The sequence below is a fragment of the Equus przewalskii genome, chromosome 8 (genome assembly GCF_037783145.1).
Source record: "Equus przewalskii isolate Varuska chromosome 8, EquPr2, whole genome shotgun sequence".
NCBI lineage: Eukaryota > Metazoa > Chordata > Mammalia > Perissodactyla > Equidae > Equus > Equus przewalskii.
In genome coordinates this window covers 67,344,571-67,358,374 of record NC_091838.1, presented here as the reverse complement: position 1 = coordinate 67,358,374, position 13,804 = coordinate 67,344,571, and the positions used below count along the sequence as shown (strand labels likewise).

The following is a 13,804-nucleotide window of genomic DNA, read 5'->3' as shown; positions in this document are numbered from 1 at the left end:
CTTTGGCTTACACCTTCATCATGTCACATAATTACCATTTGTTTTTTGTGGTGAGAACATTTAAGATCTATTCTCTTAGCAACTTTCAAGTGTATAATACACTATTATTACTTGTAATCACTATGCTGTACCTTAGGTCCCTAGAACTTACTTACAGCTGGAAATTTGTACCCTTTGGCCAACATCTCCCCTTTTCCCTCAAACCCCCATTCCTTGGTAACCAGTGTTCTATTCTCTATTTCTGTGAGTTCAGCTTTTCTAGATTTCACACGTAAGTGATATCATACTGTATTTGTCTTTCTCTGTCTGACTTATTTCACTTAGCATAATGCCCTCAAGGTCCATCCATGTTATTGCAAACGGTAAGATGTCATTCTTACAGCTGAATAATATTCTGCTGTGTGTATATTTCACATCTTCTTCATCACATTCATCCATTAATGGACACTTAGGTTGTTTCCCACAATTTGTTTATTCATCTTTTGATGGATGTTTGTGTTGTTTCCAGTTTGGGGTTATCACAGAACTGCTTTGAACAGTTGTGTACAAATCTTTGTATTATATATCTTCCCTTTTCTCTTGAGAGTGGAATTGCTGGATCATATGGTAAGTATATACTGTGTTTCTTGTAACATTATTTTTGTTTTCTAATATTTTTAAGAAAGGTAAGTTCGAGACACTAAAATTTTGTTATATGAAAGTGTAGCTATTTAATTGTTCATTTTAGAATTATTTCATAAATGCTGTTATTTCAAATCTTTTCATTATTTTTATGTACACATCTGTAAAGACAAAGTGATTCCAACTACTCGGTCATTGAGGACTAGGAACATTGTTCAGACTACAGAACACTTGCATGAAGAGAATGGTGATGTTGAAGTTCGCCGCAGTTGTAGGATTAGAAGTCGTTATAGTACTGTGAACCAGTCTGTGCTGTTTGACAAACTTATAACAAAGTAAGTAAAAATTATTTACATTGTAAGATGATTTATCTGGCAAAAACCTTTTGTTGAGGCGGGATCATAAATTTTGAATAGCGTGAATATTTAACGCATTCAGTTTGTGTAAAGTGTAACGGAGAATGATTGTTAGAGGACTTTGTAATGATTCTGTATACAGTATGTACCTAAATTCTTAGGAAAAAATTTTAAAAATATTTTTACACAAGTAAATCAATGCTATTTATAGAGATATTTAACACCCCAACACTCAAAGAGTACAATGGAAGAAAAATTGTTTTTAAAAATATACTACTCTTTTATAATTTTAGCTTATATTTATATCAATTTTTTTAAAGCACTGCTGAAGCTGTACTTCAAAAAATGGATGATATGAAGAAGATGCGTAGACAGCGAATGAGAGAACTTGAAGACTTGGGAGTATTTAATGAAACAGAAGAAGTAAATATGTTCTTCCATTAAGGGGATGGTTTAATCTCCAGTTTAACCTTTTCTTACGTACCTATCCATTTTTTGGTTAAATTATTCATTTTGTTCAGCATTTGTTTGATCAGTCACTAGTTATTGCTGGAGTTGTAAGCATTTATAGCTGAAAATATCTTCATAATTAAGCAAGATTGGAAGATCCTACTGTATTTTTATTTATAAATATACTAGATGTTTAATCACTTTTATTTAAACATTTTTAGGGGAATCTTAATATGTATACAAGAGGAAAACAAAAAGATATTCAAAGAACTGATGAGGAAACAACTGACAATCAAGAAGGCAGTGTGGGTTAGTTTTTTCTTTTCTTCTGTCTTCTGGGTTTGAATTTCAGTACTTTTAATTTAGTAGGATATAGCCTTTTTATTCAGAAGCTGTGACATTTATGGTAGTTTGTGAGAGATCAGAGAATTGGTCATAATTTAAAAGAAAAAAGTGAAGACAAGGGAGAGCTTAGAAGGATAGTATGTTTTGTTTGGGAAACTACTTGAAATCAACAATTCTAAATCAAATAAAATTGGTTTGCTTGTGTAATACATTTACAGACAACACATATATATCTCTACATATTTTAGTTAAAAGGTAATTAAAATTAAGTTTTGCTATTCTGTTGAGGACTTAGTACTGTAATTTATTAGAACTTTTCTTGAGTGAAACCAGTTTTCTGAAATGCATTTTAAATGTTTGGTAAGGGTATTTTACATTATCATAAGTAGATTGATTTATGCTGCATGTAACTAACTCAGTGACAGCCAGAAGGGCTGGATAGAATGTCAAACTTAAGTTTAAAAGGCAAAAACTAAGTGTGTAGATACTCAAATTTGTCTAGAGGTTGCATTAACCTGGAAGCGTAAGTATAGTCACCTATATTAATGAAATTAGCAGTAATACCATAAACTTTAGTTTGGTACTTACAGTAGCCTTTAAACTTCTTTCTCTACTTTCATCTTTCCCTTCCTCTAGTTGTTTTTAATTCTACAATTTTTTACTTGATTTTTAAAAATCTTCATTTAATGTTGCAAAAGAATTACAGATTCTTTCTATGAACAATGTAGAAGTAGATAAATTTTTAAAGGAGGGTGTCTTTCTTTTTTTCCCAATTTCCCATGTTAGAGATTGTTAACATTTTGGTGAGTGTCCTTCTGAAAGTAAATGTTTCTTAATTGTAGAATCATCTGAAGAGGGTGAAGACCAAGAAGATGAAGATGATGGTGAAGATGAAGATGATGATGATGATGATGATGATGATGATGATGATGATGAAGATGAAGAAGATGGAGAAGAAGATAATCAGAAACGATATTATCTTAGACAGAGAAAAGCTACTGTTTACTACCAGGCTCCATTGGAAAGTAAGTGCTATATATATTTTTTCCAGGTGATATAATTGTATTACCTTTATCTTTACTACCTTTCCTCTATTATTATTATTTTTCATGTTTGCAGAACACTCATGGCTATTGTCTTTCTTAACCTATCCTAAATGTACAAGAAGTTATGCCAAAGAAAGTTAAATGTTAGCCTTGACCAAAGCAAATAATTGGGCTATTTTGAAATTTCGTGTATGTCTTTAGATTTCATAACTTTGTACTTAATTTATTTTGTCAGTCTGCATAAATAAGACTGCTTTTGATTTATGTTAAAAGTTGTGCCTTAGTACTTATGAGCATATACCTGGGGGCTAATAATCAGCTGTTATGCATCAGTATAATCATAATGGTTGTTTATGGCCAGTGTATGTTTTGGTTGGTTAGTGTCTGTGCTATACATATTTTCAACAGCAACCTTACAGACATAAATTATTTAAAACATGAACAGTAAAATATTCCATAGTAGATACGTACTAGTATTTTCATGGAAGGCAGCACTTTTGTAAGTATATAGGTGAAGAGCAAAACTGTCTTCATACATACTTATATGTCATGTAGTTATAATTCTTTTTTTTAGAACCTCGTCACCAGAGAAAGCCCAACATATTTTATAGTGGCCCAGCTTCTCCTGCAAGACCAAGATATCGATTATCTTCTGCAGGACCAAGAAGTCCTTATTGTAAACGAATGAACAGGTTTGGTTCTGAAATAGTGATTGATTTGTGACAACATAATTGTGGCTATGTTAGGATAGGATTCTAGAATCCTAGGATTGGATGTATCAGGATGGAATTTTAGAATCATGTATTTGGGAGAGTTAGCTCTGTGCCTTTAGTGCTCTAATCCCCACTACCACTGATGTTTTTGCTTTTGCTTCCACTAATAGGAATTGTTAGTAACTACTGTGATAAGGTAGTTTATTCCACTTGTTCCACACTTTAGTAATAGAGCTATCTTTGCTTCAGTATTTACTTGATTTTTGGCTTGGTCTTAAGCATTTTACAGACTGTTTCATTTAATCTTTACATTAAGTTAAAATAGCGGTTTAGCCTTGTCTTCGCTATCATGGACATATTTTCCTACCATAATAAATATTATAAGTTACGTAACTTCTAGACTTCTCATGACTCTGACCATCCTTTTCTGGATGTGTTTTTTGATTTGTTTATTTTATAAAGTAGGAAATATTAATTTTCTTTGACTATTCAAATCGTGGGTTACTATTCCTTCTACATCCCAACGCTTGTTGCTTGTCTGTCATATTTAAATCCAAAGAGGTAATTCTTGTTATTTCCTCATTCTCCCAAGTAATAAAAGGTTTTCTGATGCGTTAGAACTTTCTGGGTAATAGAAGCATTATAGTAGTTCTTTAATGAGAGAGCTTCTTGAAGACGAAAAAGGCAGGAAAGAAATGACACTGATGTGGGAAATGGTACTTTCTTCCTAACATTATTAGTTCGCTCAGAAGTAAGAGTAAAGTCCTATGAGACTTCAGCTATTTGAACTGTTCTTGCATCTCTCCTCTTAGAAGCAAACTATCTCTTCATGTTTTGGTCATGGAAGGTGACATCTTCATAGGTGCTGAGAAATTCCTCTCTTTTAGGAAATACATGAACTACTACTTGTGTCTCTGGGTCTTTTAATTTCATTTTCTGAGTGTCAAAACTACAAATGTACATTCTGGATTTCTTGTTTCATCATCCCTTTTCACACAAGCACGACCTGGAAGGATAGAGGATCAGAAAGGCAAACTCAACTTGTCAACCTTCCCAAGATGAATTGCACTGGAAAGAGGTTGAACTGTTCTTACTTTTCATAGGACCCTTAGAATGTTGTTAAAGACTGACATTTCACTAGTGAAATTTAATAGTCTTCTGAAAAGGAGAGTAAGGTTTAGTGCTCCGTGGAATCCCCACGAAGCATGGGGCTCAGGGCAGCTGTCTGGGTAGCCTGACTCAAGGGACAGGCCTCTGTGTGATCCAGCAGAAGTGAGAGACGGGCAGTTACTTTGAGATTTAATTTCTTCTCCCATCTTTAATGGATTTATATTTCTGGAAGTAACATACTTGATTGACTGCCTCTACACTTGTCACCTACAATGTATCTTACAGCAGGTTGGAATTTTTTTTGTCACTTTGGTGCTCAAGTTCCATATCTGGTTCACAGTCTACTCTTTCCCTATGGAAAGTGTCTCACATTGTTGCATAGCTCCTTGGGTACAGGATTTTTTTGCCCTCCAATTATTTAACAAATGTATGAATACTACCATGTGCCAAACACTATGGATATAAAAATGATTAAGCCAGGATTCCTACCCTTGGATCTCATAGACTAGTAGAAGATTCTGACACATTTAAATTTAAGTATGAACTAAGAGATTTAAGCTGTACCCTGAGTCACATTATTTGACTTAATGACCTTCTTGGTGTTGGTTTTGATAAAGCCCTTTAAGACTTTTACTTTTTCTTTTTCTTTTTGATAACTTTATTGAGATATAATTCATATATACCATGTAGTTCATTCATTTAAACTGTACAATTCAATGGCTTTTAATATAGTCACAGAGTTGTGCAACTATCACCACAATCAATTTCAGAAGCGTTTTCAGAACAATTTCACATAAGTGGAATCTTTTGCGACTGACTTCTTTCACTTGGTGTAACATTTTCAAGCTTCACGCACATTGTGGCATGTATCAGCTCTTCATTCCCTTTTAGTGCTAAAGAAGATTCCATTGTATAAATATATACCATATTTTGTTTATTCATTTATCAGTTGATAGACATTTGAGTTGTTTCCACTTCTTGGCTATTATGAATAATGCTGCTGTGAACATTTGTGTACAACTTTTCATACATGTCTTTTTCATTTCTCTTGGGTATACACCTAGAAGTGGAGTTGCTGGGTCAAATACTAGCTGTGTTTAACGTTTTGAGGAATTGCCAGATTATTTTCCAAAGTGGCTGCTTCATTTTACATTCCCACAAAGAATGTATGAAAGTTCCAGTTTCTGCACATCTTTACTAACACTTGTATTACCTGACCTTTTGAATATAGCCCTTTTTTTTTCCCTTCTGAGGAACCTTTGCCCTGAGCTAACATCCGTTGCCAGTCTTCCTCTTTGTATGTGAGCTGCCGCCACAGTATGGCCCTTGATGAGTGATATAGGTCCATGCCTGGGAGCTGAACCCAGGCTGCTGAAGCGAAGCGCACCAAACTTAACCACTAGGGCACTGGGGCTGGCCCTGAATATAGCTCTTTACACCTTTTTTATGTTATTAACTTTCTTGCCAAGGTGGTGTGAACATCTCATCCCTTTTAACAACCTTAGTGGTAGTCATTTTGCTTAGCCTCTTTACTTTTTCTTGAAGAGACCAGCTTCTGTTTATAGTTGATGTTCTACTTCAGCTACGTAAGCAATGGAAACAAAGCACACTTCTGAAGAATCATTTGAATAGTGCTCTTAGTATCCATGGCAAATGGTCACGAAGTCTTGCAGCCACAGTGCAGGATCTTCCAAAGGTCTTTTGGCATACTTATCATAGAAGAACTTCAGGAATGCTGCCTTTCAGCAGGCTTTTCTTGCTTAGGATTGCTAACCTCTGGTCATCTAAGGTTTATTCTTTAGCTTCAGTCTGCAGTTTCTGGACTTTCTAGTCCCTTTGAACAAGAAGGTGACAATAGCACAATTGCTTCACCAGTTTTCCAAAGTGCTCCTTACCTCTTTCAACTGGCAACTCTAGATGCTCTGGTTAGGTTCAAAGTGCTGGTCCAGTTCTTCTTCGTGCCAGATTTTTCAAAAGTTTTTAGTAAAATGAAAAAAAATGAGTGAAATTGTTTATGTGTGTTTAGGATCTTTTAAAAACTGAAGTAATGGCCTTTCTACAGAATAGAGTGCTTATAAATAACCTAGACCCATGACTAGGACAGCCTGGGTTGCGAGCTCAGCTCTATGTCTTATGAGTGACCCTTGGCAAGTTAGTTAAACTCTCTGTGCTTCAGTTTTTTGATACGTAGAATGAGGATGATAGCACCTATCTCATGGTATTGTGAGAACTAGATGATTTAATACATGTAAAGCATTTAAAGCAATATCTGGCACATATTAAGTGTTATATGTGTTTGTTATTGTAACTGTACTTTCATGTTTAAAAATAATCCTTACTTTGCAAGTGAAACATTGGAAACTTTGTCAGTCTACAAGGTTTTGTTGTTGGCTTATAACTTGGTTGGTTTGTGAAGTAAACAACTGGAGATTACCAGTGTAGTACTGTATAGCATGTGGTTTTTGGGAATAGGCAGACATAAATTTGAATTCTGACGCCATCATTGACTAATTCTGATATTTTGAGCAAGTTACATAAGCCATGAGCCACATTGGCCCTGACTGTAAAATGAGCCTATAATAAGTACTTGTCCAAAGTTTTAATTAAAATTAAGTGAGATAATATGTCAAGCACCTGGTACAAGAAGCACTCACAAAATGTTCTTTTTATTAATTGTGAAGTTAGTGTTAATTATGTGGCTACATAGTGAATTCACATACAATTATGTGAATTATGTCATAACAGGTTAGAATCTCTTTGAAATATTAATGGTAATATTAAATGTCTTCATATAAAATTGCAGACTTGTACTAGATAGTTTTAGTTTCAGGCTGCTGACAAAAATGGTCTTGGGTGTGTTTGGGTAGGTGGATGGTGGAAGATTATTTTCTCACTTAATTTTGTGTTTGCACAACCCCTTATCTAAAACCCTTGGGGCCATTTGTGTTTCAGAATTCAGATTTTTTGTTTGTGGGGGGAGGGGACTTACAAAGGTAACATGCAACATACATAATATGTAATATTAACATCTTAGGGGTGTCTAGGCCAGCACTTCGTAGTCAGATATATTCTATAGCAAAATATATGAGTGATCGTAGTCTGTGTGACAAATAAAGACTATGAATTGCCTTTATGACATTTTAGATCATGTTTTGCTGCTAAGTGAATAATGGAAAAACTTGTTTTCAGAATTGTTAGGTACAAGATTCTCAACGTACATTATGCAGATAGTGGATTGTGAACCTTTTATATTTTTGGAAATACCTACTTACCATGATTGCACTCTGACTCAGGAAAAGCTCTAGACCCTGAGCCAATAGAATGATTAAAGGGTTTTCCAGCCAGGTTCTTTGTTTTTCCTGTGGGTGTTTTGCCACTGTCCAAAGGTAGAAGTGATTTAAAAATTTTTTAGGGTCCGGCCCCATGGCCGAGTGGTTAACTTTGCCCGCTCCATTTTGGCAGCCCAGGGTTTCGCTGGTTCGGATCCTGGGTGTGGACATGGCACTGCTCATCGAGCCATGCTGAGGTGGTGTCCCACATGCCACAACTAGAAGGACCCACAACTAAAGATATGCAACTGTGGGGGCTGGCCCGGTGGCGCAGCGGTTAAGTTGGCACATTCCGCTCCTCGGCAGCCCGGGGTTTGCCTGATCGAATACCAGGTGAGGACATGGCACCGTTTGGCATGCCTTGCTGTGGTAGGCATCCCACACAGAAAGTAGATGAAGGTGGGCACGGATGTTAGCTCAGGACCAGGCTTCCTCAGCAAAACAAAGGAGGACCGGCAGTAGTTAGCTCAGGGCTAATCTTCCTCAAAAAAAAAAAAAACAAGATATGCAACTATGTTCTGGGGGCTTTGGGGAGAGAAAGGAAAAATAAAATCTTAAAAAAAATAAAGTAAAAATTTTAAACATTTGTATTGCTTTGTATCTTATTTAATACTAACAAGCAGCCTAACAGCTTGATGATATTTTTATCCTTTTTTGTAAGGGAGAAAATTGAGGCCTACGTGGGTTGAGTAACTCATCCACATTTACACAGCTGTTAAGTGGCAGTTGTGAATTTAAAGTTGATGATATACTATAGATAAAAGGCCATCTTATTCCTCACTGTTTCCTAGAATTTTTTTTTTTTGAGGAAGATTAGCCCTGAGCTAACTACTGCCAATCCTCCTCTTTTTTGCTGAGGAAGACTGGCCCTGAGCTAACATCCGTGCCCATCTTCTTCTACTTTATACCTGGGACGCCTACCACAGCATGGCTTGCCAAGTGGTGCCATGTCAGTACCTGGGATCCGAACCAGCGAACCCCAGGCTGCTGAGAAGTGGAACGTGTGCACTTAACAGCTGCACCACCCGGGCTGGCCCCCTAGAATTTTTTTTTAACCCTTCTTGATCCCTTTTTGTTTATATAAAAATTCTCAGGACCAGCCCAGTGGCAGTGGTTAATTTCGCACACACTGCTTCGGCAGCCCAGGGTTTCAGTGGTTCGAATCCTGGGTGCGGACGTGGTACCACTCATTGGTCCATGCTGATGCAGTGTCCCACATGCCACAACTGGAATGACCCACAACTAAAAGTACACAACTATGTACCGGGGGCTTTGGGAGAAAAAGGAAAAAATAAAATCTTTTTTAAAAAACAGTTAAAAAAACCAATTCTGATGTTCTCCCTTTAAGGTTGACACTTGAAAATAGGTGATGGCTTTCAGATGTGAAATTATATATAGTATAATATTGGAAAATACTTTTTAAAATTACAGTCTCAAAGGTTATGATACCCTCTTTATTCCATCTTTCTCTTTGAGAATAACTGATTTATATTAAGACTAAGAAGTCACTCTGCCTGGACCATATCCTGTCTTAGTGAACATTTGATGGTTGACTCTATCACGGCCCCCTGACTCTTTTTCCCTTCCTCTCAGCTATCCAAGTCTTTTATTTTATGCCTTTTAAAAGATTCAGCCAATAAGCTTACTTCATGGGTTCAGGAAATATATTGATTTTATGATAAACCTTTGTGGATATTAGGTATTTCTGATGTTTGCGTCTTACGCCTTTTTTTCCCTGTCCTCCTCCATCATGATTTCAGTTTTTCTCTGTACTTTAGGCGGCGGCATGCAATCCACAGTAGTGACTCTACTTCATCTTCCTCTTCTGAAGATGAGCAGCACTTCGAGAGGCGAAGAAAAAGGAGCCGTAATAGAGCTATCAACAGGTAGGTCCCATAATGATGCCTTTCAAAACTACCAGCTATTTTATTTAAGTGGTGAGAAAGCTGAATAATTGGGAAATAGGTACAGTTTGATTAAAGAATTACACAACAGTTTAATGTGTAAACTTAGAATGACTTCTAGTTTGAGATCTACAGTTGAAACTAATAACAGGACATATGTTTTCTTGCACAACCATTATCTGCCCAAAATGGTGTTTGGTAAACACTGACTTAAGGAGATAACTTTTTTTCATTTCAAATATTTTTTCTATTTATAATAATAATACTTTTTATTGTAGAACTGTTAAAGAATATTGAAGGGTTTGCTCATTTCATAATTCCTTGTAGTATTAGTACATATATACTAATCAACTCATTTGATTTTCACAGTAATTATATGAAGAATAGGGCAAGGATTATTCCCATTTTACAGATGTGGGTAGGTGAATGAAAAGGCAGTGCTTCGATTCTAGTAATATAGCATTCTTAGGGTAGAAAGTAATGCTTGATGAAGCAATTAGAACATGATAATTGAAGGGGCATGCGAACCAACTGTTTTTTGTATCTATTCTTCTATCATGTTAGATCTACCCTGTCCATTATGGTAGCCATTACCCACATGTGGCTCTTGAGCACTTGAAATGTACCTAGTCTGAATTGAGATACACTAAGTTTTTGTAAAAAAATACACTCTTGTGTTTCAAAGACTTAATACAAAAAAAGAGAATGTAAAATGTCTCAATTTCTAAAATACTGATTTTTCATGTTGATAATATTTTGGATATATTTGGACAAGTAAAATATTAGAATTAACTTTGCTTTTTCCTTTGTTTAGTGTGGCTAATAGAAAATTTAAAATTACCTTTTTTGCGTGTATTTCATTTCTATTGGACAGCAGAGGGTTAGATCATCCAAAAACTGTATACTTAGACAACTTGGATTTTTCTTTGCTTTCGTTCGTAGAAAGGTTGTGGATTTTATATTATGAGGTTATATTTCTATGAAGAATTATTTAAGAAATACCCTTTATTTTTTTCCCCTGCTTTTTCTCCCCAAATCCCCCCAGTATATAGTTGTATATTTTAGTTGTGGGTCCTTCTAGTTGTGGCATGTGGGATGCTGCCTCAACGTGGCCTGATGAGCAGTGCCATGTCCGCACCCAGGATCTGAACTGGCGAAACCCTGGGCCACCGGAGCAGAGTGGCAAACCCAACCACTTGGCCATGGGGCCTGCCCCAGAAATACCCTTTTAAAAGCCGCAATTGAAAACTTGTCCATCTTACATTGCACAGTATAAATTCCTCATGGAACTTGGGGCTAGCGAGAATCGTCACTTGGGGTGAGCATGGTATGCTTTTACTTGTGTTCAGCTGCACCAGTCAGTCTTTGCTTAGTCATTCTGTTACAAATATCTTAATCTCTAACATAAGCACTTTTCGTTCTTCTGTCTATAAAACAAGCAGGCTCTTCTAGGTGTAGTCTTTGTAACCTACTGTAACTGTTTTGGAAAGTATTTGGAAAGTAGTGATTCATTCTTGCTTGAGAGGATTGATATGGATCCAAATGCTGGTGGACTATGAATATTTTGCTGAGAGGTATTGTAGCAGGTCTGGAGACACATTGCTTGGGCTTGATTCTTGGATCTGCACTTACTAGTTGTGTGACCTTGGGCATTTTAGTTAACCTTTCTGTGCCTCAGTTTTCTTTAAATAGGGTATATAATAATACCTACTTCATAAGACTGTTAGGAGAGTTTAATGAGTTAATACATGTAAAAGCACCTAAAACTAAAACAATGACTGGCAAGTGGTAAACTCTATATATGTTAGACACAGTCATTGTAATGAATGTTGATACTGTCTGCATTTTCAACCATGAAGTACTTTATCGTGCTGTGGCATCTTGAAAACTGGTATTTTCATTTGATTGTATATCTTTAATAATAAAGCTTCAGATATAAACATTTCTAATGCTTAAGTTCTCAACCTATGAAGAAAATGAGAAAGTTGAATTATGTAATCTCAAGATCGCTCCAGTTGAAATTTAATTATTTTTTTAATTCTTAAGAAAAATGTCCGTATTCTAACATGGAATTTAGGGAGGAAGGTGAATTGATGGATTTTTTTTAACAAAATCTTTTTTCAAATAGGTGCCTCCCACTAAATTTTCGGAAGGATGAATTAAAAGGAATTTATAAAGATCGAATGAAAATTGGAGCAAGCCTTGCTGATGTTGATCCAATGCAACTGGATTCTTCAGTGAGTACTGTTTTGAGATGTGTGCTTGAACTATAATATTGTTCTTTTTAGTTTAAAGTTAAAACAGAAGCCAATTATTTTATCAGAAACTTTGATCTTTACAGACTTTTTTTCCTTCTTTCTTTTTTTTTAAATCTTCAGACCACAACTAAAATACTCTTACTCAGTTGACCCTGTGCAGGTTGGGTATACTTGGGGATGAAGTGACATTTTAATCTTGACTCTAAATCCAAGAATGTCAGTGTTTCCCTTTCGTTACCAGGTACGATTTGATAGTGTTGGTGGCCTGTCTAATCATATTGCAGCTCTAAAAGAGATGGTGGTGTTTCCTTTACTTTATCCAGAAGTCTTTGAAAAATTCAAAATTCAACCTCCAAGGTAATTTAACTATGCATTTTATTTTAGCCAAAATTTGTGCTGTGCTACTATTGTCCAGAAAGATAATGCTTCTCTCTTGAAATTTTTCAGGTCTGCGGTAATTTGTTACACTTTTCCTGCAAGGTCCTGGGTGCTTTGAATATTTTTAGTTTCTCAGTGTTTAATAAGAATAGTGGTTTCAAAATTAGTTCTCCATGAAAAAAAATCATTCTCTGTGGCTTTTCATACATTTATTGAAATTCCTCCCATACATACTCTTTTTTTTCTTTCATTTTAAAAATTTAGTTTTAAATTTGTATCAAAGTAGTATATGTGCATAATTTTAAAGATAAATAGCACTGTAAGTTTCACAAAGAAACAATGGTGGTGGTCCCTCCTCTCCCCTTCTCCGTTTCGGTTTACACTTCTTAGAGCCAACTACTTTCAATCCTTTAACTGTTCTTTACATGTACATATCTAAATAATATGTTTATACTATAATTTCTGCTTTTTCTATTTTAGGCACAATCTGTAGACTTCTAACTCTGAATAGTGACTATTTGGCTCTTTTACCTACCCCATCTTTTACATTGACACGTTTTTTTTCCCTTCCTCATACACTCCCAATAGTTTATTTATACATATGTAAAATTGTTGAATCAGTTTTCAGTGTTTGCTTTATGACTGTGTAACTATTTCTTACAGTTAACCCATATATAGTATATTGACTTACATTTCTTCTCTTTTACAACTCTCCTCTCGCCTCCTCAGCGTTAATACTTGTCTAATTTTTGTGGGTTTTTTTAAATTAGTTTTATATATACTTATCAATTCATCCACAAAGTCTTCACTAGAGCTATAAAACTCTTTTCTGTACAGTTAAACATATCAAGTAATCTGTTGGCTCCTTGTTTTTCTGGACACATCTTCCTGGGGCCTTTTTCTCCTGCTTCCGTCAGGACTGGTTGCTCGTTGTCTTGTAGCACAGCTAAGCCTTGGGACTTCCATCCCCATCATTATGGAATTGCCTTTTATGTTGCTTTCAGTGCTGGGTTCCCTACTTCCTTGGTTCAAGTAAGACCTTCTTGGTTTATAGCTGTGTTTTGATGGAGCACGTTCTAGAAATATCCTGAGAAAAAGAGTGCATGGGAAGTTATTTTTATTTATTTTTGGCAGCAGTCCTATAACCTCACACTCTATTGATATGTCTTTTTCCTCTCCTCCACTTCACTGTGCTATACCTTCACAATCTGGAAACGTGTCCTTGATTTCTGGGAAAGTTTTTGGTATCACTTGAGGAACTTTTCCACTCCAATTTTTCTTTTCCCTCAATTCA

At 35.7% G+C, this 13,804-nt stretch overlaps 1 protein-coding gene and 1 long non-coding RNA gene across 4 annotated transcripts in view; one reads left to right on the top strand and one right to left on the bottom strand.

The window, feature by feature from the left end:
• The window catches only part of ATAD2 (ATPase family AAA domain containing 2), a 66,833-nt gene that overhangs the window by 16,981 nt on the left and 36,048 nt on the right, over nucleotides 1-13,804 (top strand). For all 3 annotated transcript variants that reach the window (XM_070631983.1, XM_070631984.1, XM_070631985.1), the window contains exons 4-11: nucleotides 791-956; nucleotides 1,298-1,400; nucleotides 1,649-1,736; nucleotides 2,615-2,797; nucleotides 3,393-3,510; nucleotides 9,749-9,856; nucleotides 12,003-12,111; nucleotides 12,374-12,489. In XM_070631983.1, coding sequence (XP_070488084.1) covers nucleotides 791-956; nucleotides 1,298-1,400; nucleotides 1,649-1,736; nucleotides 2,615-2,797; nucleotides 3,393-3,510; nucleotides 9,749-9,856; nucleotides 12,003-12,111; nucleotides 12,374-12,489 — 991 coding nt within the window. The remainder of the gene's footprint in view (nucleotides 1-790; nucleotides 957-1,297; nucleotides 1,401-1,648; nucleotides 1,737-2,614; nucleotides 2,798-3,392; nucleotides 3,511-9,748; nucleotides 9,857-12,002; nucleotides 12,112-12,373; nucleotides 12,490-13,804) is intronic.
• Nucleotides 12,703-13,804, bottom strand: part of LOC139085274 (uncharacterized) — a 51,187-nt gene continuing 50,085 nt past the window's right edge. The window contains exon 3 of the long non-coding RNA XR_011543512.1: nucleotides 12,703-13,597. This is a non-coding gene — a long non-coding RNA (uncharacterized lncRNA). The remainder of the gene's footprint in view (nucleotides 13,598-13,804) is intronic.